General features: G+C 37.4%; 1 protein-coding gene across 1 annotated transcript in view; it reads left to right on the forward strand.

Moving 5' to 3' along the window:
- The first annotated feature begins 21,245 nt into the window (after window positions 1–21,245).
- The window catches only part of PKP1 (plakophilin 1), an 82,548-nt gene continuing 78,407 nt past the window's right edge, over window positions 21,246–25,386 (forward strand). The window contains exon 1 of the mRNA XM_074222346.1: window positions 21,246–21,707. Coding sequence (XP_074078447.1) covers window positions 21,500–21,707 — 208 coding nt within the window. The 5' untranslated portion in view covers window positions 21,246–21,499. The remainder of the gene's footprint in view (window positions 21,708–25,386) is intronic.

Genomic DNA, 25,386 nt, shown 5'->3' on the forward strand with positions numbered 1-25,386 from the left:
ATGAGGCAAAGAATAGCCTCTTTCGCATTGTCAAAAAAAAATCAATCTGGGAGAGGAAGACCCTTGGATTTTCTGGCAAGAACAGGATGGATTGCTATCTACATTCACTCTGAGATAATCAGGACTCAAACAACGACCAAGTCGGGCTTGACCTGGGACTTATTGTTGACCAATCAATGAGAGCTAGAGTGATTTGGGTTTAAAACCTGGTTCTTAAGAAAGAAATCCAGGTGGTAAACCTCAAGATATTTTGTGAGGTTTCAGAGATCAAAGTTTATATTCCTTTGGCCTGAGCACATAGAAAGTGAAGCTCGTGACTTTGCACAGCACTCCTACACTTAAATCCAATTCAGCCATATGTCATGGCATCACCTCCCTTGATGTCATGATCTTCTTTGAGAAGGAAGGACAAACAGCAACCTCTGTGAATAGTAGGAGCTGCCCCACTGGCGACCCAAATGAAACTGGCCAGTTGGGCAGCACAACTCTTATTTCTTACCTGACTTTAATCACAAATGGATGTTGCCTCAGTCAAACTGAGAACTGTGAAGGACCTTGCTTAAAAAAGTCCCCTCTTCCAGAGAATTAAACAAGACTTTTAAGATTATATTTAGAGTATTTTTATTATAATATATATATATGTATGTATGTATATGTATATATGGAGATCATATTTAGTCTCAACTTTTAAGTTTTCAACATTCATCTTTTTGCAAGTTTTTGAGTTCTACATTTTTCTGCTTCCCTCACTTCCCTCACCCCACCCCATGGCAGTGAACAATCTGATATAGATTGAACATGTACAATCATGTATAACATCTTTCCATTGCTGTCATGTTGTGAATGAGGAATTAGAATTAAGGGGGGGAAACTATGAAAAAGAGAAAAAACAGAAAAGAAAGTAAACATAGTATGCTTTGATATTCATTCAGATTTCATAATTTTTTCCTCTACATGTGGATGTAATTTTCTCTAACAGGTCTCTCAGGAATGTCCTTGATCACTAAATTGTTGAGAGGAGCTGCATCCATTAGCATTGATCATATCACAATGCTGCTGTTAATGTGTATAATGTTTTCCTGGTCCTGCTCTTCTCACTCAGTATTAGTTCATGCAAGTCCTTCTAGGATTTTCTAAAGTTCAGCCTCTCATAATTTCTTATAGAACAATAATATTCCACAACACTTATATACCATAACTTGTTCATTCATTCCTCAATGATGGACATCCTTTCAATTTCGAATTCTTTGCTACTGTAAAAAGAGCTGCTAAAATATTTTTATGTACATGTGTATCTTTTCCCCTTTCTTATGATCTCTTTGGTACGTAGACCTACCTAGTAGTGATATTGTTGGATCAAAGGGATGCACAGTTTTATTCCTTTGGGCATGGTTCCAACTTGCACTCCAGAATGGTTAGGTCAGTTCACAACTGCACAGTAATGCATTAATGTCTGTTTTCCCGCATCCTCTCTGGCATTAATCATTTGCCTTTTTTTGTCATTTTAACTAATCTGAAATGTACCACAGAGTTGTTTTAATTTGCATTTCTTTAATCAATAATGATCTGGAACATTTTTTTCATATGCCTATAGATAGCTTGCATCAACTGGAGAATGAAGTGTATTCTATAGATTTGGTGCAATTCTCTATATATTTTAGAAATGAGTCCTTTATCAGAAACACTGTGAAAATTTTCCCCAACTTTATGCATTCCTTCTAATCTTGATTGCATTGGTTTTATTTGTGCAAAACTCTTGTAATTTAATGTAGTTGAAATTATTCATTTTGTAATTTATAATGATCTCTAGCTCTTGTTTGATCATAAATTCCTCCCCTCTCCATAGATCTGACAGATAATTGGCTTATTGTATCACCCTTTATATCTAAATCCTGTATCACAGTTAAGTTAATGTTTATAGATGGTCCTAAAAACTACATGAGTCTTATCATTCTTTGTCCTTTTTTTTTTTTTTTGGCCACTGCCAGCATTACTGTATAGAGGAGTCCAGGAGAATGTATGTATGTATACACATATATTTTTATATTATACATAATTTCTATATTACACACACACACACACACACACACACACACACACACACACACACACATATATGTATATGCACACATATACGCAATGGTGGGATTCAAATAGCTTTCAGTTTGCCTGACTCAACATAAAATCATGTATCGGTTCTGCTGAACTGGTGTGAACTGACTGAATTCCACCACTGCATATATACTTATACATACATGTGTTTCTGTGTATATTAGTTTCATGAATAGTTAAGACCAAAGAATTCATATTCAAGTTTCCAACTGAATGGTGATGAGTTTTTTGGTACTTAGTTCGATTGGTCTTTGGAAATCATATATAGTATTTTCTGGTAATATACTCAAAGTCTTTGTAGGACAGTAGAACCTATTTATCAGACATTTCTAGCAAAGTCAAGTCAAGTGACATTTAGTCAGGCACTGTATTAAACACTGGGAATACAAAAAATCAGAAAAAAACTGTCTCTTACTTTCCAATGAAAGAAACATATGGGTGGGAGTGGGCCAAGATAGAGAGTTGGAGAAAGGTAGAGAAAGTTTAGATAATCAAAAGTGGAGCCTGGGAAGGATAAAGATGTGTCTGCTTTGGGCATTGCTCTCAAAATAGAAGTTCAAGGAGAAAATAGCCAATCAGGGAAAAGGACCAAGGGACAGAGGCTACTTCCAGTATAAGAAGAGTGAACTTCTAAGATGAACTAAGTATCCTGGTGGAAAAAGTCTAGAGAGTCATGAGTAGAGACTTTTGAAACCCATTGTGATTTCTACACTACAATGAGGAATTAGATGAGGTCTCTGTGACTTAGCTACTCCAATCAATACAGTGACCCAAGATAATTCTTAAAGAATCATGATGAAAAATACTATCCATTTTCAGAGAGATAATTGATGAATTCTGAGTGCAGGTTAAAATATAATATTTTACTTTATTTTTCTTGCTTTTTTGCAACTTGACTAACATGAAAATGTGTTTTTGCATGATTTTATTAGAGAGAGTGAATTTGGAACTCAAAATGCAAAAAAGAATGTTAAAATTAAATAAATAACACATTTTAATTTTCTTAAAAGATTAGGTCCTTGTGGTGGTTAGTCTAGTAATCTAATAAGAAAATAAGCAAGTGAATTAGTCTGACACAAACAGTTTTGTTGAAGCTATGTTCTTAGCAATCACCATTTTCTTTTCTAAATGTTCACTAGTCATCACCTTAATAATATGTATCCTAGGATTTTCCCAAGGTCATATTTACTGACACATAATTTTAAGACTATAATATCAAATTGACCTCTGGAGGCAATGTCAGTGGGAAAGCAGAGTCCAGAAGGGGAAGTCAATGAGCATCATCATCAAGATTTCAACAATCAAAAGAGGGCATGACAAAATCTAGTTAAAGTTAGGAATTTTGGCTCAAATTAATTAATGTCCAAAATAGTTGGAGAAGCAAGATGTATTGATGAGATGCTTGGTAGAATTCAATAGAGTGTAACCACTAAGTTAGAACATGAGTAACTCCAGACAACAGCAATTTTGACCTAAAACCAAGGTGGTGACTAAAGGCCTATCAAGGAAGTCACCTTAGAATTGGGGTTAAAGACCAGCCTGGGAGTGAAAGCTAGATTATTAACCTGATTAATGATTTACACAGTATTATATAATAGGCAACTAGAAATCTCTGTGGTTTTGATTCTTCAAATATTTGACTGAGCATGCATTATAGTAGACATTTGTATGGGAAAGATCATTACTGGAAAGAAGTAAGAACAATCAAATGTGTAAAGGGAAGGATCTTTAGAGGAAACACCTCACCCCTTCCCATTTCCAAGGTGGGTGAGATAGCCTTGCAATTAGGGTTTTAGCGGCAATAGAATGTTTTCTGGGTCCTTCGTTGAAGTAGAGATTATTAACAGAAAATCTGTGTTCAAAAGAAGTTTTCTCTCTTCTTAAAGTATCTTGTATTTACTCATCTCTTTTTATATTGAACTCCCACAGTCTACTCATTCTCAGGAGTGAGACACAATTGCTTTTCTGTCCAAGAATCCTCTCTGTAGTCCTAGTTATTATTTGGACAAAAGTCTACTGAAGCTTTAGAGTGTGGACTTGACCCTGGGTTTGGGAAAACTGTTCCAACAAAGCATTAACTCTGGTTTTCAAGGTTCTAATGACAGGCGATTGGTTGTGCCAGGTCTAGTCTCCAAGTATAGACAAGATCATCAACAGAAGAATGATAATGTAATCATTTTTGGATTTATTGACTATTAAACAGATAAAATATAAAAGACCTTATATCTTGGGCAACCTTTTTTCTGCTTATTTAGCAATAATTGAAAAGGGAACAGAGTTTTCTAGGAATTGCACCATTTTTAACCTATTCACAAACATCAATTTAATTGTTGGTATAGGTAGTAGAGTGACTGGAGGGAAGGATCAGTCAAGGAGACCTGGGTTCAAATGTGACCTCAGATATTTACTAGCTCTGAGACCCTGGACAAATCACTTAACCTTTTTCACCTTAGTTTCCTTATCTGTAAAATGAGCTGGAGAGGGAAATTGCCAACCTCTCCAACCTTTTTGCTAAGAAAATCCCAAATGGAGTCACAAAGAGTTGGGCATGACTGAACAATAGCCTCCCTTCTTTCACTTTATTCTAATAGGTCTTTGTGCCTCTTCATGTGTTGTTATTTATCCTCTAAAGCCTCACTTTCTCCTAGTATAATCTTTTCCATGTCTTGATTGCTTTAAACCTGACTTGTACCCAGAGCCACTATAAAGATATTGTTTATCTGTTCTGATAGAAATTCAATTTTCAAGGGTTGATTGATTAATTTATAAATAACATTACCTCATAGTCACTTCATACCCCAAGATCTCTGTCCAGGTACACACCCCTCAACTGTCCCTTTAACATCTGTTTATGGCTCTTGAGAATTGTATTTCTAAAGGGACAGTTGAGGGGTGTGTAAATCAAAATCACTCAAGAGTTAAAAGTTTGATCAAATCACAATCAATATATATATCCACACCCTTTGTCTAAATATGTTCCTTTCAATTATCCTAAGAGAAATATAGTTCTTAAGAATTAACTAACATTCCTCACCCCTTCCATTTACTTTTTTTACATCTTTTGAAGATAGCATTTGAAGATCAGATTTTTGTTCAGTTTTAGTCTTATCAGGTAAAAATCCTCTATTTTGTTGAAAAGCCTTCTTTTCCCCCTGAAAGAATTTGTTGAATTTCTCAGGCTAGTTAATTGTTAGCTGTAATCCAAACTCCTTTGCCTTCTGGAATATTATTTTCCAGGCTCTCTGATCCTTTAATGTTGAAACTGATAAGTTCTTTGTAATCTTAACTGTGGTTCTCTGGTATTTAAATTGCTTCTTTTGGGATGTTTGCAGTATTTCCTCCTTTAGCTGAGAATTCTGAACTTTGGTTGCAATATTCCTTGGAGCTTTTGTTTTGGAATCTCTGGGGAGGTTGATAGATTCTTTCAAGAACTATTTTTATTGGGGACAGCTAGGTGACACAATGGAAAGAGCAGGACCTGAGTTCAAATTTGACCTCAGACACTTAATTACCTAGTGGTATGACCTTGGGCAAGTCCCTTAACCCCATTGCGTTACCAAAAGACCAAAATGAACAAACAAAAAAGAGCTATTTTTATCTTCTTGTAATTTTTCCTTCATGATATTTTCCAGGCTCTTTTCCTGATCTTGGCTTTCATGTAGGCCAATAAATAATTTGTAAATTATCTCTCTTGGATCTATTTTCCAGGTTAGATATTCTTCTATTTTTTCAGCCTTTTGATTTTGCTTGATGGAATCTTGATGTTATTCATTCATTTCCATTTGTCCAAATCTAGTTTTTTAAGGTTTTATTTTCTTTAGTTAGTTTGTTTCCCTTTCTAATTGTTTAATTTTATTTGCTAGCTGGTTGATTTTACTTTTAAAATAATTATTTCCTTCAGTTAATTTTTCATAATTTTCCTGCATGATTCTCATTTATTTTCTCTAATTTTCTCTTCCTCTCTTTAGTTTTTAAAAATTCATTTTGAATTCTTTAAAGAGGTTTTTTTGGAATTAAGTCCAGATCATCAATACTAAGAGGTTTCACATGTAGGCAATTTATCACTGCTTTCGTCTTCTGAGATGGTGTTTTTAGATCACCCCTATCAGAAAAGTAGCTGTCAATGATTAGCATTTTGGTTTTGTTTTGTTTTGTTTTTCTGGTCATTTTGTCAGTTGAACTCTGTTACTGTGGTATTGGGTATATAGTCCTAAGCTTTTTTTGCTGGGGGCCAGGGTTCTAGTCCCTGACTTTCCACTCTGGCATTTTTGACGTTCCTGGTTTGCTCCCTGCATTAGGGTGGCCCAACACTGTACCAGCTTCCCAAGGATTAAAACCTTGCTTTGCCAGCTGGGGTTGGGACCCTTTACTGGTGACATAGCTTTGCTGGGACTCTAGTTGCACTGTGACTAAAAACCTCTCACTGGCTTCCCAGTTATCCAGCTTCTACTAGGCTATACTTGCATTTTACCCACAATACAGAATTTTTCCTGAAGTTCCTTCAAGATATCTCACTGAAAAATTGCTTCATTATTTTGTTGTTGAATTCTGTTGTTTTTGGACATGTTTAGAGCCTTCATTAAAAGTTATTTTCAGAAAAACTCTGGAAGTTTCCTTATTTTGGGCCACCATCTTAGATCTCTTGACATTCTTATTATAAGTGAAATGGGAAAGCATAAAGAAATTATAGTTGAATGGAAGGATGGCTCACAGGGTTTTTTTAGGTTATTTTTTGCAAGGCAAATGGGGTTAAGTGGCTTGCCCAGGGCTACACAGCTAGGTAATTATTAAATGTCTGAGATGGGATTTGAATCCAGGTACTCCTGACTCCAGAACTGGTGCTTTATCCACTGCACCACATAGCTGCCCCTTGGCTCACAGGTTTTATTTGAAAAAAGTGATTAAAGGAATTGAAGGAATTGATTTCATGTGTCCAAAGGCAAGAAGTAACATCATTGTCATTTTGCTTACATTGTTCCTGATGAACATAAGCAAAAACCAACCATGAAGATATTGGGAGCTTATGTGCCAACCATGTCAGCCACAAACAATGGAGAAGTTATAAGAAGAAGTCTGTCAATATACTCCCAACTGTCAATAAATACTTTGACAAAATTTATTAAATCTTCATTTATTTATTATGCGCCAATCACATTCCACACATTATTCTAGACACTAGGAATACAAAGGCAAGCATGAATCAGTTTTTATCCTCAAGAATTTTATGTTCTATTTGGGAAAATGACATGCACATAAAAAGCTAAAACCAAATATAGACAAACTAACTTTCATTGGGAGGGTACTAACAAGGGAGGTGGAGGTAATCAGGGTAGGCTTTGTGGAGGAGGTAGAATTTGAGCTGAATTTTAATGAAAGCTAGATATTCTAGGAGGTGAAGAAGGAGGATATTCCAGGAATGAGGAAGCAGCCTGTGAAAGAGCATGGAGAAAGCATATAAAATTTCAGGTACAGAGAACAGCAAGCAAATCAGTTTGACTAGCATGTGTATGAAGACAGATAATAATAATAAGCCTGAAAGATAGGTGGGAACCAGATGATGTTAAAATTCAAATGGAGAGGTTTGTATTTTATTCTAGAGCCAAGAGGAAGTCACAGGAGCTTCTGAAACTGGGAAATTATGTGATTAGACCAGAGTTTGGGAATATCATTTTGCCAGTTGTCTGGAGGATGGGTTGAACTGGGGAAAGTTTTGAAGTAGAGAGACCAATTATTGCTATAGTTCAGGAAAAAAGAGAGGAGGACCTGAACTAGGAAGTTTTATAAGAGAAGAGAAGGTAATAGAAGAGAGCTAAATTGTAAAGGTAGCATTTGCATGAGAGTGGTGAAGGAGTGGGAAGAGTAGAGGATGACTTGACAGTTACAAAACTTAAGTGATTGGAAGGATGGTGTTGCCCTCAATAGAAATTGGGAGAGAGATGAATTTGAGAAGACATAAAATATATTGCAGTTTAGATATGATGAGTTTAAGATACTTATGAAATATCTAATTGGAGGTATCTAATAAGCAATTGATGTGGGACTGAAGTTTGAAAGAGAAATTAGAATTCACATTTAAAATAGGTCAAAGGTTTGTAGACTATTCTGTGGCCTTAGACTGGGTATAGTATTGACATTTTCTTCTAGGAGATTCAAAAGTATTAGCTGTGGTGAACACTGATCAGCACAAAAAAAAGAAATGGACTACATCTGGAGACAGAAAATTGCAAATTTCCAGTATAGAAATTTCTTCAAAAATCATATGTTTCTATGAGTTCAGATCATCAATCAATTAATCAATAAAAATTTATTAAGTGCCTGCTATATGCTGGTAGTATTCTAAGTACTCTAATTATCAACTCATTGAAATAACATGCAAAATTCATATGCAATTAACAGAAGTATAAGAGTAAAAAGACTGTGGGTGATAAAGTCAGATCAAAACCTACCTATTTAAACTTGTGTTGTTTGTCATATTGAAAAATGGAAAAAGAATAAAAGTAAAGACCAGTTTTATCAAATTTTCTTAGAGAAGCTGATAGTTCCTACAGTGAAGATTGCGAGGGAACCTTAACCACCACAGCTAGAAAACATTTGATCCTTGCTAAGAAGAGACACATTCACCAAGGACATCAAGTGGTAGTACTTTCCTTTACCTTCTTAACATAGTTGCATTGATTTTGTTTATGCAAAATCTTTTAAATGTAAGTGAAATCACCTATTTTATCATTTGTGATTACCTATATCACTTGCTCATTTTAAAAATATTATAGATGAATAATATTACCTTATAAAACAGTAAAAAAAATTGAAAGGAGAGTAAGCCTGCAAAGAACTCAGCTAAACAAGCTCATTCCAAGAATGTTTTCTGAAGAAAATGAAAGAAACATAATTATATTTGAAATGGAACAGATCTTTTAGTTTTTCTAGGTCTATCAGTTTTCATTTCAACCCAACAACTTCCAAGAACATTCTTACTTTGATTGATATAGATGTTTGCTGACAAGAAGTTGGTGAGCTGTGGACAAGCATCACATATTGACAGGTTCTTAAGAGAATAAAACCAGTATATTTGTATCCTACTATCTCAATGGACCAATATATAGAGGGAAAAATCATGGTGATGTTTAAGATGAAGTTAGAAAGAGTAGCTGGACCTGATCAAGTACACAGAGATGGGGAAAAGAAAAATGGAGAGCCAAAGTATTGCCAACAAAATATTAAATGAACTAGAGGAAGATCTCAACTGACTTAGGTAAATCTTTTATGTAGGAATTATAGAAAGACATGGGCAAATATTACAGAGGATAAGAAAAATTGCAGATGAAGTTTGACCAGTACCAGTGGAGGAGGTATCTAGATGGAAGAGAGCATAGATTCACTGATCTTTTTTTTTTTTTTTTTGCATGGTATCAGAAACTAAAAAAATATATAGACAAGTTCCAATGTATAAATTGTCAAAGCATGGTAGCAGCTGGTTCTCAAAAGAAGAATTGCAAACCATTAACAATCGTATGAAAGATTTTTTCAAAGAACTAATGATAAGTGTAAACTAAAACCACTCTGAGGTTCCATCTCATCTCAGAAAATTTGGCCCAGGATAACAGAATGGAGTGCCCAGTTTTCTACTTCAGAACATATTCAATATATGATAATTATTTCCCCTCCTTTCTTTCTTTGGTCTCTCTTTTGTCTCTGTCTCTCTATCTCTCTCTCTCTTTGTATCTCTCTCTCTCTCTCTCTCTCTCTCTCTCTCTCTCTCTCTCTCTCTCTCTGTCTCTCTGCCTCTGTCTCTTTCTCATCTTTTTCCCTTATTTTACAACAAAAATAAATGGGGGAACTGAGGTGAAGGGATTCACAAGATCACACAACTGTTAAGTTTCTCAGGAAGAATTTGAACCCTGACTTCAGGTCCACTTCCCTGTCTATTATATTTATAATCCTTTGTCTTAAAAACAAGTGAGGCAACTGAATTCCAAAAAATTGAAATGATATATCTAAGACCACACAATGAGTTTGAATGAGGACCAAGGCTAGGGGTTGAGGCTGCTGACATATAGATCACATTTCTTTGCACTCATGAACCTAGGTGACTAAAAAGAAACAGACAAACAAGGAAAATGCAGAATAATCAGTGGAATGCTTTAGGTAACTCTATTACAGGGAAATTTATCCAGAGAAATCAAAGGCATTATTCAGACCCTCATAGAAAATTTTTTAAACTTCATGTCATTTCCTGAAAGTTCTCTAAATTCTAATGAAAAATTTAATCAATCAATAAGCATTTATTAAGTACCTTTTCTATGTGCCAGAAAGCTGCTAGAATGCAAATCTGAGGAATGAAATAATTCCTATTTTGTAATGAGTTTATATATTTATGAAGCAAGAAGAACTGTGAAGCCAGAAGGACAGGAATTTAAAGACACCTGGAAGAACCAGATTGCTGTCAATTGTTGTGGTCTATTTTTTCTCCAATAAAAAATGTGCCTGGCATATAGGTATTTAATGTGTTTATCAATTGAAAAAGCAAATAAAAATAGAATAAAAATTTTTATTTCAAATAAAATCTTTCTTGTACATTGTCTGTTCAGTATAAATTAAATGCTTAATTAATATATGAGTCCACAGTTGTAGATTGTGTACATTTATGAAACAGTAGAATTGTGTTTTTTAATTTATATATTATAGTACAAGAGGCCCTTCATATAATGAATGGGCAAAAGCCTTTGATGTAGAATTTGTAAGAATTTCATAAAGAAAGCAATTTTACATACTGGAAAGAAAGGACATTAGACTGAGTTACCCTAAGTCTTGATCTACCTTGTGGTTCAGTGACTTCCTTCTTCTGGGTTTAGACTAGGTCATCTCTAAATTTCCTTCCCATTTTATGATTCTAACACTAGGAAAATAATATTTTAAATAGTTATAGAGAGTTAGAGTGTATGTATACTGATTTTTATAACATATTGTTACTGGTCATATATGAGGTTTATTTAATGTTAATTCCTTGTTTAGGAACACCACCTTGGGTGATGACATTCTTTGGTAAAGTAATATATGCTTTACAAAGACTTATAGGAATATGGGATTTAACCTTTTTATTGCTTAGTTATTTCAGTCATGCCCTACTTTTATTGACCTCATTTGGGGTTTTCAGAGCAAAGATACAGCAGTAGTTTGCCATTTCCTTCTCCAGTTAATTTTACAAAGGAGGAACTGAGGTAAACAGGGTAAAGTGACTTGCCTGGGGTCACCCAGCTAGTAAGTCTGTGAAGCTGGATTTGAATTCAGGAAGAAGAGTCTTCCTGACTGCAGGTCCAGCACTCTATCCATTGTGTCTAGCTGCCTTGATTTATGCTAATGCAAAAAAGAAAAATAAGGGGGAAAAAAGAAACAATTCATCAAAATAACCAACACTCTGACAAGGTCTTTCATTCTAGATAGTAACTAATGTCCATTATCCCCAGCTACTGCAAAGAAGGGAAGGAGATAGATTTCTTTCCATTTATATTCTTGGAAAATACTACAAAACAAAACAATGACTTACTGGATGAGGTGGCTTCCAGGTTGCTTACAGTCAGAAGGCATTGAACTGCCAGTGTGCACCACCCACATCTCAAGTTTAACTCCCAAACCCATTTCTCTAATCTAAAGTGATTTGGAACACTTCTTCATAAGCTTATGGATAGCTTTGATTTCTTTGTCTAAAAACTATCTGTTTATTTTGACCATTTATTAATTGGGAATAGCTTGGGTGCTTTTAAATATTAATCAGTCCTCTATATATTGGAAAAATGAGGCCTCAGAGATACTTGCTATAAAGATTGTTTCCTAACTTTCTGCTTTCCTTCTAATCTTGGTTGCATGAGTTTTATTTGTATGATACCTTTTTAACGTAATGTAATGTAATGTAATGAATATATCTAGTTTATGTTTCATAATGCTCTTTACCTTTTGTTTGATCATAAATTCTTCCCCTCACCACAGATCTGAGAGGTAGACTATTCCTTGTTCTCTAATTTGATTATGACATCACCCATTATATCTGAATTATGTAACCTTTTTGTCTTTATCTTAATACACAAGGTGAGATGTTGTCTTTACCTAGTTTGCATCCTATTTTTTTCCAGTTTTCTAGGAGTTTTCATCAAATAGTGAATTCTTGTCCCAAAAGTTGGGATCATCAGGTTTATGAAGTGCTAGATTACTATGGTCATTGATGACTGTCTTGTGTACCTGATCTGTTCCACTGATCCACCTATTTCCTTAACCATTATAAGTTTTGGTGATTATGACTTTCTGAATATAGTTTGAGATCTGAAATTTCCACATCATCTTCCTTTGTGTTTTTTTCATTAATTCCCTTGAACTTTTGTTCTTCTAGATGAATTTTGTTATTATTTTTTTCTAGCTCTATCAAATAATTTTTGGTAGTTTGATATGGCACTGAATAAGTAAATTAACAGACAGAATTGTCATTTTTTTTTATTATATTGGTTCTTTAGCAATTGCTCTTTTTCCATTTGTTTAGGTCTGAATTTATATGCTTGAAAACATTCGTAATTGTGTTCCTGTAGTTCTGTGAGCTTGAAAACATTCGTAATTGTGTTCCTGTAGTTCTGTGATTATCCTGACAGGTAGACTTCCAAGTATTTTATATTGTTCAAAATTATTTTAAATGGAATTTCTCTTTCTCTTGTGGCTGGGCTATGTGGGTCATATAAAAAATGCTGATGATTTATATGGGTCTATCTTATATTCTGCTACTTTGCAAAGTTGCTAATAATTTCAAGTAATTTTTAGTTAATTCTCTATAGTTCTCTAATCTAAATAATCTAAAATCATCTGCAAAGAGATAACTTTACTTCTTTATTGTCTGTTCTAATTCCTTTGATTTCTTTTCCTTCTCTTATTGATAGAGCTAACATTTGTAGCATTATATTGAATAATAGTGATGATAATAGACATTCTTGTTTCACCTCTGATCTTACTGGAAAGGTTTCTAGCTTATCTTCGTTATAGATGATGTTTGCTGATGGTTTTAGATAGATCTTTCTTATCATTTTAAGGAAACCCCCTTTATTACTATACTCTCTTGTGCTTTTGAGTGTTTAATAGGAATGGTGCTATGTTTTGTTAAACACTTTTTTTGATATCTATTGAGAGAATCATATGATTTCTATTATTTTTACTGCATGATCAATTATCTTGATAGCTTTCCTGATACTGAACCAACCCTGAATTCAACCTTAGACATTTAGTAACTGTGTGACCCTAGACAAGTCATTTAACCTCTGTCTGCCTCAGTTTTCTCATCTGTATAATGAGTATAAAATGATACCTAACTCCCAGGATCATTTCAAGAATCAGATGAGATATGTAAAGTGCTTTGCAAACCTTAAGCTATCTATAAATGCTTATTCTTATGAACCTGTGCAAGACCATGGAGATAGAATATTTAATTTCCCTTATAGGGAACAGAAATCAGGCCAGTTTAAATGGAATAAGGAGTGAATGAAAGCACAACATGAGAAGGAATGGATGAGTTGTAGACGATATAATTGGAAGGAATACCCACAATGAAACTACTGATCCATGGATAAAACAGGTATCATGACTGTAAGAGTGATAGTTGACAGCCCATTGAGAAAAATCATAACCCAGTGATACAGATTTATAATGATTAACCTGAATCATCAACAAAACCTTAATGCTTAGTAAGAAACCTCTGTTGAACAAAGAGAGCAAGGTGTAATAGGAAAATGCTGTCATAAGAATAAGAAGACTTAGGTTCTGTCCTTTACAAACCCTATTTCTTCATCTGTTAAATGAGGAGGATTTCTATGGTACCCTCCAGTTTCAAGGTCTATGATATGAACTTCTCTGAGCCTCAGTTTTCTCATCTATAAAAAGGGTCATTAACACTTGTACTTTCCATATATGCTAGTTATGAGATCAAATAAGATACACTTGTGAAAGTAATTCATTTATATTCTACTAAGCAAATGTTTATTGTTTCTAATTAATTACTATTAAGAAATACTTTTGGAATGGAACCGCTTTGCAAACTATAAAGTACTATAACTAATATACAGCAAAATTTTAGAAAAATTACATAAATTACAAAATGTTTTGATGATTTATCAGGAAAACTGAATCATGAAGAATAACATTTCTCAAGAATGTAAGATACATAGGGGCGGCTAGGTGGCGTAGTGGATAAAGCACCAGCCTTGGAGTCACGAGTACCTGGGTTCAAATCTGGTCTCAGACACTTAATAATTACCTAGCTGTGTGGCCTTGGGCAAGCCACTTAACCCCATTTGCCTTGCAAAAACCTAAAAAAAATGTAAGATACAGAAGATGCTAGTTTTGTCAATTAATCAACCAAAAAACATTATATTGAGTGTTTATTATGTACCAGACTCTGTACAAGATGTGGAGAAATAAAGTCAGAAGTGAAAGTCCTTCTCCAAGTGCTTACATTCTTTTGGGAGAGATACAGATATATTATCAGCATAAGCAAAATAAATATGTAGCCCTGTAAGCTCTGAGGATCCTTATCCCAACTTCTGTTCTCATGGATGAACTGGGTTCCCAGAGCTAGACTAATTATAGCTCCTTCTAAGAGTTGTAAAGATACTCATGAGGAACCTTTACCAGTGATTCTTTAATGTCATTGTTTCAAGCCTGCAACAGTGTGCTTCCATCCAAACTGACCAGTAGAGAATTTTTTAGTTAGTCAACCTTAAGTAACTTTTAGAAAAGAATTGGTTCCCCCTCTCCAGTACAGCTCATACAGCAATAGTAATTGGTACAGAACATTCTTCCCTCCCTTTCCCCGACCCTTCTCCCTTGCCCTTTCAAGTCTATATCTTCCACTTGTACATTCATAGTACAGGACAAAAATGGGCTCAAGCTTAGAGAACATATGTGACCAAGAGGTAACTAACAGATACTGGTTGCTAGAAGTCTTTTTCTTTCATTTGTGGGGTGCTTGGGATGTTTCCCTTTGGCATGGTTTAGCTCTTTGGTTTCTTAGAGATCCCCAACTCATGTCTTTCCTTAGTTCCCGATGAAGCAGACAATTTTGCCAACTGGTTCAGAGAAGTCATTTAAGATATTGATGGCATGGTAGGGATGTCCAGTGATCTTTGGACCTTTTAAAGTTGTCAAGGTCTTTTTTGGTCAGAGGAAGATGGGCCAGGAGAATGGTCAAGGCTGAGCTCAAGGCCAAGGTGTCTCTTTCCCTCTAGAACAGGGTTGTCCAACCTTAGGTTATCTTAGGCCACTTTAAAATAAAATAATTATTCGAGTGCTGCACCCAGAATAAAAAATACAGTACACTAATATAATAGTTAATTTGTAGTCTTATCTTAGGTTTAGCAAGCGCTATGAAAAGTCATGGTACTTTTAACTTCTTAAAAAGTGGGGAACATACAACAGGTGAAAACAAAGACAAAACTAAGTGACAACACAATAGTATAAAGGTAGGTGCATACTGACTAATCTGCATAGTACAATATGGATTGACTGAAAATTCCCTGTGATATGCTCTATTACTGCTTAAAAGCAAAAGAGAAAATTAACATCAATGAGATTGTTATTAGTGATGGAATTAAAAATTTAATAAGCATTTCATGCAAATTAATATTTTTTTGTTGGTGAAAATTGAAACCTGCATAAAATTGCACTGCTGGCCACATGTAGCCCACGGACTGTATTTTGGACAGCCTTGCTCTAGAACAACACTCCATCTCAGGGATGTACTGGAAAACCATATGCTTCAATTTCTACAATATTAATATATCTTATTAATAAATAATATATTTTTGTTAAATAATCTATTGACATAATGCCATTGATTAAATTATAGCATAAATATATTTCTTCATATTATATATATTATGTATGACTAAATATATTTCCTCATATTATATATGTTTTGTATGACTAAATATAACTATATTACCTTCTCAATGGTTGGGGTGGAGAAGAAGAAAGGGAGATAATGTAAAACTCAAAATTTTGAAAAAATGTCAAAAATAAATTAATAAAAATAATAGCTTCTCATTCTAGTTAACCTGATATTTCAAAGTAGGATCTAAAAAGAGTAAAACAAAATCCTACAGATAATTGGACAGATTTCTTGTCTTTTATCTTCAATAAAAGGATTTCAAAAATATTTTTTAACTTAGTCTTAAAATTTTTCAGTTGATTGACTGATTGAGATATTTTTGAAATCCTTGTTTTTGTTTTCACCTGTTAAACCAAGAGTCCAAAAGAATGAAGATGAAACACTGCTTGCTTCAATCAGAGAGTGAAGAACTTAAATTGAAGGAAAAACCCTAGGATTTCAAACATGGTTAATCTGGGAGTTTGACTTGATGGATTACACAGCTATACCTTCTGACATTATTTTTCAGATTTTTAAAAAAATTACTCAATGGGAAGGAGAATAATAAGTAGGGTTTAATAAAAATGAATGTTCATTAAAAAAATAAAAAATAAAAAACTTTTAGAATAAGGCAAAAAAAGGTAATTTCTGGGGGGGAAGGTGGATATGGTAGCTGCCAGAATGGATCAGTCAAAAAACAGTATCTTATGCCTTTAAAAAAAAAAAAACTTTTGCCCTGGAGTCAGCAGGACCCAAGTTCATGTCTAGCCTCAGATACTTACCAGTTAAGTGATCTTGGGCAAGTCACTTAACCCCAATTGCTTCCAAAAAGAAAATAAAAAAGAAATGCTTATCCCATGTCTTTAAAATATTTAGTAATTATGTTTAGCCAAAAAAAATCCAACTGCATTAAAACCCTTTGTTGGAATACTTTACACTTTTTACAGGAACCAAAATAACCTGCTATGCAATTAGTCACACATAAAGTTCTGGGTTTGGCTTTTTGTTGATTTTTTTGCCCATACAAAAAACGTATTGTCTAAAACATGTCTTCTTGGGGCGCTAGGTTGTGCCACCATTGTGTTTGGCTGAGTTCACAAATCTGTTTAAACCTGTGGCTTCCCTGTTACTTCTTTGACTCTCTTTTCCTGCTAAGCTTTGTTTCTTAGCAGTAATTAAATTTTTCTGCCACTGCCAGAACTTCTGCTACTGGAACCACATACTTTGGCTTCACAGTTTGACAAAATATTGACTGTCATCATTAGGACCAGTTTCTACTGCAGAACATTCCTCCATTTGTGTGATCAAATTATGAAGAGTCATTTCTGTGGTTCTGTGGTTCTTTTTAGTCTTTGTAGCTTCCACCACCTACCAAATCACTTGTACTACTAGAGTTGTCTCTGCCTTCTCTAATGTTATAGCTGCCATTCCCACTCAAGTTACTGTCCTGGTTTCCATAACCCTCTCCACCATTTCCATAGCATCTGCTTCTTTCTTAGTAACAAGGACCTACTCCTCTGGAGCCATCATCATTGCCAGGTCTATTGCAGCTTCTCCGCTTCTGACAAAACCATGACCACTGAAGTTTATACCATGACTGGAGTTAGTATTGCTACTAGACCTGCCATGGCTGCCACCACAGTTCCCAGAACTACTCTCACCTCTTTGACTAATGAGACATTAACCACTCATCTGCTTAGGAAAAATTTTCTTTATTTCACACTTGTGGTCACTTGAAGTAGATTAACTTTGAATGACAGAAGTCACACTGAAAGTCTTTCTTGCCACTTGGGTCAGTTGTGCTTTCTCTCACTTTAATCTTTCCATATTGTTCAAAGTCATTTTTTCAAGTAGTGTTCGGCATAATGCCACCCACAAAGATCTTTTCACAGTTAAATGGGTACCTGATCTTTGAGAATTCTCTCTAGAAGCAGTGTTCTTTGGTTTAAAAATCTCTGCTGTTTATGTTTGAGGTCATCTATGTGTATCTAGCAATAGATATTAGCACCCAAGCCCCAGAACCTTGATATTTGGAACTTGTTTTTGCACAATCTTTGAGCATACCCCGTGGTGTAAAATGGCTCCTTTGACTCTCATCTATCATTTTAAAGCTCAAGATTTCCATGACTCTTTTTGGTTCCTTGGGGATTTTTGACTTCAGTAAGACTAGAATGGTGGTGGACAATTTGCTAATCCTCCCTTAATGGCCTATCTCATGTCTTTGAACTTTCAAGCACCAAAGACCACTCCAAATTTGCACTTATCCCGAGTATTCACCGGTTCCTCTTTGGGCCCAGGTAACCAGGAAATATTTTCATGTGGCATGTAGTTAGGATCCTAGAAATAGAAAAAAGGGATCCTCCCTAATTTCTACTTACTGACCATCCTCATTCTGTGCCTTAGAGAAAAGTTTCAGACCATTCAAAGTGCTTTGAGTAATTCCTGAAAGAACCAACCTTGTCTAGCCTAAAGCATAGGTTTCATGTCCATTCTGCTATTCTAGCATGGTCATCTTACTACAGATATACACATTTCTGACTCTTCTTGGTGAAATTAGGAGTTGGTTTGGTCATAGAGGGACTGCATGTGTCTTCCATTAGGATATCCCTGCTCTCTGTCCCTCTCTTCTCTTACTAACTGACCAGAGTAGACAGGACAAGACAGAGTGGACTTAATCAGCAGTTGATTTCCTCAGATGCAAATCTGTAGATGCTCCTGGGTATATGCCAACCTAAAGGAAGAGGTGACCATATATAATTATCTATCTAATCTGTCCATCTATCCATCATCTATCCATTCCATCCAACATCTATCTATCTATCTATCATCTATCTATCTATCTATCTATCTATCTATCTATCATAAATCTTGTTTTAATGCTATTTGTGCTATGCAAAAGTCCTAACAATGAGATGATTTCAGTACAACAATGTAATATTTAATAAGTGTATTGTGTTAGATTTGGGATGAATTTCAGACTTGATCAGATTTTCTCTGGCTATTCCTCTGTCCATTCAAGCATTTTTTCTCTAATTAATTTTCTTATAGCTATGGAATTGTTTTTAATATTTTATACACTATATTTTATGTTAAAATGTAGAGGGTCATAGTCTTTTGAAATGGATAGTAGCCTGGATTTGGGTTCAGACTGCTTCTGAAACTAGATAAATTTTCATATCCCTTACTTTCTTTTCTATTGTGTTCCTACATGGTCAGATCCTTTAAAAAAATCTTCAGTTGAGTCTATCCTCTCCTCAAGCTTTGATCTCTTATGTCTCCCCTGTTTATCTGTGAGCATCCTGTTTCCCCCTGTAGAATATGAACTCTTCCAGGGCAGGGGTCTATCTCACTGACATTAATGTCTTCACTGCCCAGCATGCTGACTGGCAACAGATGTCTATTGGTCTAATGACTTTTCTGAAAGCCTCAAATATCTCTGTCTGTAATTAGGATGCAATCTGCATACCTAGGAAAGTGTCTCTCATCAGACTGGAAGTTCCCCTTTATAAATGCAACTCATTGAAGAAGAGTTAAGAACCCAAGTTAGACCTTCTCAGTCCTAACCCTGTACTTTGTTCTCTGCCTAAGGCATTAATCAGGTAAAAACTATATTTTTATTGTATCCCTTTGCTGCACTGTAAGCTCTATGGGACCAGAGTCTTATTATTTGCATTAATTCAGCAAGCATTTAAGACTGTGGTCCTCCTAACAGTTCATGCCCTCAGGGATCTTAGGAAGTTTAGAAAAATAAATGTATAAAAAGAAATCTTTTAAGAGGAGGGATATAGCAGCGGGAGAGTGTAGTTAACTGGTTTTTCTGTTCTTGATCAGAGCTTCAAAGTTAGGGATTCTTTGAGGCAGAATAAAAGAGGAAACTCATTTCAGGATGGAAGACAGCCTGTGTAAAGGTAAGAGATGGAGTGCTGAAGACCATGTAGGAAGGCAAACCAGGTACCAGGGGAAGTAATGTATAAAAAACCTGGATAATAGGCTAGAGTAAGATTGTGAATGGTTTTAAAGGTCAAGCAGAAGAGTTTGTATTTATACTAATTTTGATTTTCTGATCCCACCTACCACAGGGATTTGTATGGAGTATGTAATTAACAAATATTTATTTTCTTGATTTTAATTATGTCCCTCTCTTATTTCCATCAGATGGGCTGATTGGTAGCTAACTCTCAAAGGATAGATGTTGAATCTCCCTCCTTAGTATGAGCCTTCTGAAAATAGTTTTTTTACAATCAGTCATTCAATGAGCATTTTTTTTTGCAAGGCAATGGGGTTAAGTGACTTGCCCAAGGTCACACAGCTAGGTAATTATTAAGTGACTGAGACTGCATTTGAACTCAGATCCTCCCAACTCCAGGCTGGTGCTCTATTCACTGCACCATCTAGTCGCCCCTCAACTAGCATTTAATAGTTATTTGCTATGGTCACTGTACTAAACGCAGGGGAACGCAAAGCCAGACTGCTGCAATCTTTCCCCACGTCCACTGTTGGAAATCCTTCTCTTTTTCAGGGCTCAGCTCAACAGTCTCTTCTCTTGTGTGCCTTACTTTTATCATCGTGAAGGAAAGCAGCCTGGATCTCTTAGCCGCAACCACACTCTATCCAGTTTCTTCCTTAGCCATGTTCTTTCCCCATCATCCCATGTAGACAATAACCTCCTGGAGGGCAGGGTTTGTGTCTTTCTCATCTTTGAATTTCCAGGACTAGTAGTGTCTTGCACGCAGTAGGCACTTAATGATTGCTGAATGAATGTGGGAGCCCTTCAATCCATTTTCCCCCAAGGAAATGGACTTTATTTCTCCCTTTTGTGATATCTCAGACCAGGAGCTCTTGGAGGAGCGGTTGGATTTTGCTTAAAGTGGGCACTCAGTTTGGGGGTTATATTGCCTGTATCTTCTTAAGAGGGCAAAGCCAGGAGAGAGAAAAAAGAATGCTTCCAAATTTCCTAAGCACACTTTTTTCCTGGTGAGCTGGGGGTGGGGGAGGGGGCATGGCCCCAGGGGCGTTTCCCTTCGATCCCTTTTAGCTTTTCCAGGGAACTCACTACCTTCTCCACCCTCTCCGCCTGCGATAAATTCCCTGTAAGTTAGGGAAAGAAAGGAGGTGAGGGAGAGAGGGTTAAACCAAATCACTTGCGGGACACCCAGCCCTGCCCCCGGGAGAGCTGCCCAAGCCGGCGCTGCCCCGCAGCACCTAAGCATGCAGAGCCACACCGGGGCCCGATAGTGGTGGGGAGTGGGTGGTGCAGGGCAGACGGCGGTATATCCAGTCTGACAGAGGGCGGGCCCCTTCAGAGGCAGGCCAGGGAGGAGGCAGCAAGCAGCAGCTGCCAGAAGCAGGTAGGTCGTCTGGAACCTCTATGGGCATAGGGAGCCGCTGAGAGCGAGACCAAACACCAGCTCGCGCCCTAGCTGCCGCTTCGCTGCCCGCCAGTCGCCTTCCTGCCAGTCTCTCTCCACGCCCGGACCCACAGCGCCAGCCACCATGACCCTGAACCACTCTCCGCTCAAGACCGCCCTGGCCTACGAGTGCTTCCAGGACCAGGACAACTCCACCTTGGCTTTGCCGTCGGATCAGAAGATGAAGACGGGCACCTCGGGCAAACAGCGGGTGCAGGAGCAGGTGATGATGACCGTCAAGCGGCAGAAGCCCAAGTCCTCCCAGTCCTCCACCTTGAGCCACTCCAACCGAGGTAAGGAGCCAGCACCTCGGCCCCGGGGGCTAGAGGGGCGCCCGCCCTTTCGGTCCGAGCTCTGGCCAGGCAGGTGGACGGCGGGACAGCAGCGGGGCTGCCCTACCTGGATGTGCCTGACCTCACTGAAACTCCATGGCATTTCCTTCCTTGGGTTGGGGGGGGGGTGTCGAAAAGCAGGCATAAATTGAGTTGTTTTTTTTTGAAGGGGGGGCGTCCAGGTAATGGAGATCCAGTGCTGCAACGTTAGGATGGGGTTTGGACGGGGTAGCCCGGAAGAGGCCGGGCAGACCTGGAGGGAAACCGGCAGCTTTGGTCCCACAGTTCAGGATCCTCTAAGACTAGAGGCTAGCCTCGCTGTAGGATGCATAGATCACGGAAATGGAATCTTCGAATTCGAGTTCGAATCCTGAGTCTGCGCCTGGTGACTTTGTGCTAAATGGGGGCTTTGACCTAGGTGATCTGACGGATGGAACAGAGATCCTTCCCAGTCCTAAATCCTTTGGATTCTGGAAAACAGCCTCTGTGAGACTGGAGCCCATAGCTCCAGTAAAGCAGCATCGCCTCCTGGGGCTGGGAGATTGTAGGGATTTGAGAAGCCAGTTTCCAAATAGGAGTTGTTGAGGAGCTCTGTAACGCAAGCCCGAAGCTCTTCCCATCTCCCGCACTTAGATAGGACCTTTTATTCAAGGCTTCTTTTATCCCCCTTTCTACTACCTAGCTTCTCTTGCTTTTGGGACAAATAGGGACCCCCCAGTGGTTCACTCTGTTTCTCGAAAAGTGGAGAGGGAAAAACAATTTTATGCAGCTCCTTAAGTGTTTTTCTCATCAACAACTGAAATGTTTCCATTTTACAGATGAGGAAACTGAGGCCTCGATTCATCCATTACAATCCATACCACAAGCATCCATCACAATGCATCATAAAAGAGTACTGGACTTGGATTCGGGAGAACCCTGACTTAAAAGGTTTTATGTCTCCCGACTGCAAGTTCAGTACTTTTCTCCCAGACACCGTGCTGCCTCAGCAAATGCTATGGAGTATTTGAGTTTGTCTTCAGCTGGAAAAAGGGACATTAGGTCCTGGGCTTCCATAAAGGAGCTAAGAGGGCTGGGTCTTAGAAGGTCAGTGATGCTTGTTGGGCAGTGTCCAGCGTGGCCAGAGAAGCTTCTCATTTGTGTGGAGACTAGGAAGGGAAGTTGTGGGTTTTGAATGCGCTTCTTGGAGCCTCTGCTGTTTTGAGTGAGGGAGGCAGGAGGTGAAGGGAATCAGATTCATGATCTGTTCTCTTACCAGCCCTCCTGCTTCCTTTCTTCTGTTTCTGGGGTCCCCCAGTGACTTCCTCTCAGCCCCACCCAGATCAGTGAATTTGTGCTGAATGAAGCACCAGGGAACTCAAAACTTGGGAGGGGCAGGACCTTCAGTTCTAGCTCTACAATGGGAGCCTCTGGGACGAATTATTTTCCTAGGCTAGCTCTGGATTCCTTAATCTAGATGGGACCTAACCATTATAGTGTCTCCAAGTCTAAGGGAGACAAAAAGGAAGGAGATTGAATGAATTTTCTATTGATTTTTGATATGAAATACACAGAAATAGCAAGGATACCTTGTATTTAAAATATACATAAATTAACATAATTTTAAAAATTGTATTTTTGATTTTCGGATCCAGTGAAAATCTGTTAGGGTGCTTGATAGAATGATCCAGAAGTTCAAATCAGTCATACAACAATCTAGCCCAGGGATTGATCTTTTATTATGGGTTAACCTCTGACCTATACAGTGATGAGTAAACAGGCAAGACTTGGTCTCAGAGAGCTTATGCTTTCATGCTTCTTCTCAGGTTCCTTTATGGACAAAGTTCAAGGATCCGATGTGGGGAAGGGAAGGAAAGTTAAAAAAAAAGATGTTTGGACCTCTCTGTTGCCATAACACATAGGTCTCTACTTGTTCTTTAGGATTTCCTAAGTGTAGTCTTAGATTCGTCCCTGTTCAGTGAAACTTTGCCCCTGAAATAGTATGGAGCAATCTGAAAATGGAATGAGGCCTTCCTGAGGCTACAGCCTCGATAATTACATCTTTTCAGTTCTCCAAGAAACTTCTAGGGCTAGTGCTGCCTTCTTTTCCCCAAACTGAAACTCTCTTCTACCAGTGGAGATTTTGCATCATTCGCTCCTCTTTCTTTTACCTTATTCTCCCCTCAACTCAGGATTGAGTTTTTGATCTTGTTGCTGCCACCACAGTCAATCCAGTCCACTCTTATTGGGTGTGGGGCTGCTCTGCCCTCTTCCTTTTCTAGGATTCATTCAAGGCTACATCAAACCCTCTTCCTGGGAGGTTTTCCTCATTCTGCCAAATTCTTCTGCTTGTATCTGGCTTTCCCCTAGGGGACTTTCCCACATAGCTTAGTTTATTCCGTTGAGGTCTATCTGGCCCCAATAACTCCAAATATTGATTCCAATTACATATGTAGGTTTATTTATACCTGAAAGTACCTGCTGCTTGTGTGTGGGCTATATTGCTGATTCTTGTACTTATGCTTCATATTAATGTCCATTCAGCCACCTCCATCACATTGGGAGATTCCAAAGTAGAGTGTCTCTTCCTTTCTGTTTCTACCAGCTGATTCACACAGGAGGCACTGGAGAGTTTGATGCATGGCATTAACAGAGTGTTAACTAATAGTTAATCTGTCTTAACTAATACTGCTTTTCTCTCTTGAAAGATTGCTTCCCAGGATTTGTGGCTTTCTACTCCTGAGAAAAATTTCCAGAAAGAAAGACCAGTTTCACCAGTGGTATCTAGGTTGGAAAAGGTGGTTGGGTTAATTGGAGCCGGTGTTTCTGGTTTATCTGGCTCCTCTCAACTGATTTTTTTGAACTACTCTTGTCAAAAAACAATCCCAAAGGGACCCAATCATGGAAGAATCCAAAATCTGGAGTTGAAAGGAACCTGAAAGGCCACCTTTCCCAACCACCTTATTTTCTAAGTGAGAAAGCTGAGACCAGAGAAATGTATTAATGACTTGCCCAAAGTCACAAGAAGCAGTTAGTTAGCGAGTAGAGGTTAGGATTTGAACTCAGGTTTCACAACTCCAAGTTAAATGCTTTTCCTAGTGAATCAGCTCTCCTGGTTTGATCTGCTGTTTTTTCTGATCCCAGAACCTAGTAACCAATTCCTAGTAACCTGTCTCCAGAACCTATAACCAATATTTGTCCTGGTTTCCATCCTTTTGTTCCTAGGACATGAGGGAGGGAGCACACTCTCATTCTTTTTCTTTGACTGCTCAGAGAGTGGAAGGATTCTGTTGCTTCTTTAGAAGAGACTTTAGCCACCTCCAAAAAAGTGTCTGAGTCATTTGCTTCCAGGAATTAGATGAATCTAGGTCCTATTTGGAGGTAACATAGCTGATAATAGAGAATGAATGTATTTCAAGCTTTGTCCAATTTTCTCATGTCGTTAGTCCAATTGCTTTATTTCTTCTCATTGTAGGGTGAATTGATTGCTATAATTCTTTTGCAGTTCCCCAAACAGCAATTCTTTTAAGGGACAAAAAAAGTTTTGTTACATATTACTAAGGTTAGCCATAGCTAAGTGAGAGAGAGAAAATAAAGGCAGTGAGCTGATCCCCTGAGGGGATGAGCAAGAAAGAAACTAAAGACAGCAGGAGCAGCAGGG

The sequence above is a fragment of the Macrotis lagotis genome, chromosome 2 (assembly GCF_037893015.1).
Source record: "Macrotis lagotis isolate mMagLag1 chromosome 2, bilby.v1.9.chrom.fasta, whole genome shotgun sequence".
NCBI lineage: Eukaryota > Metazoa > Chordata > Mammalia > Peramelemorphia > Peramelidae > Macrotis > Macrotis lagotis.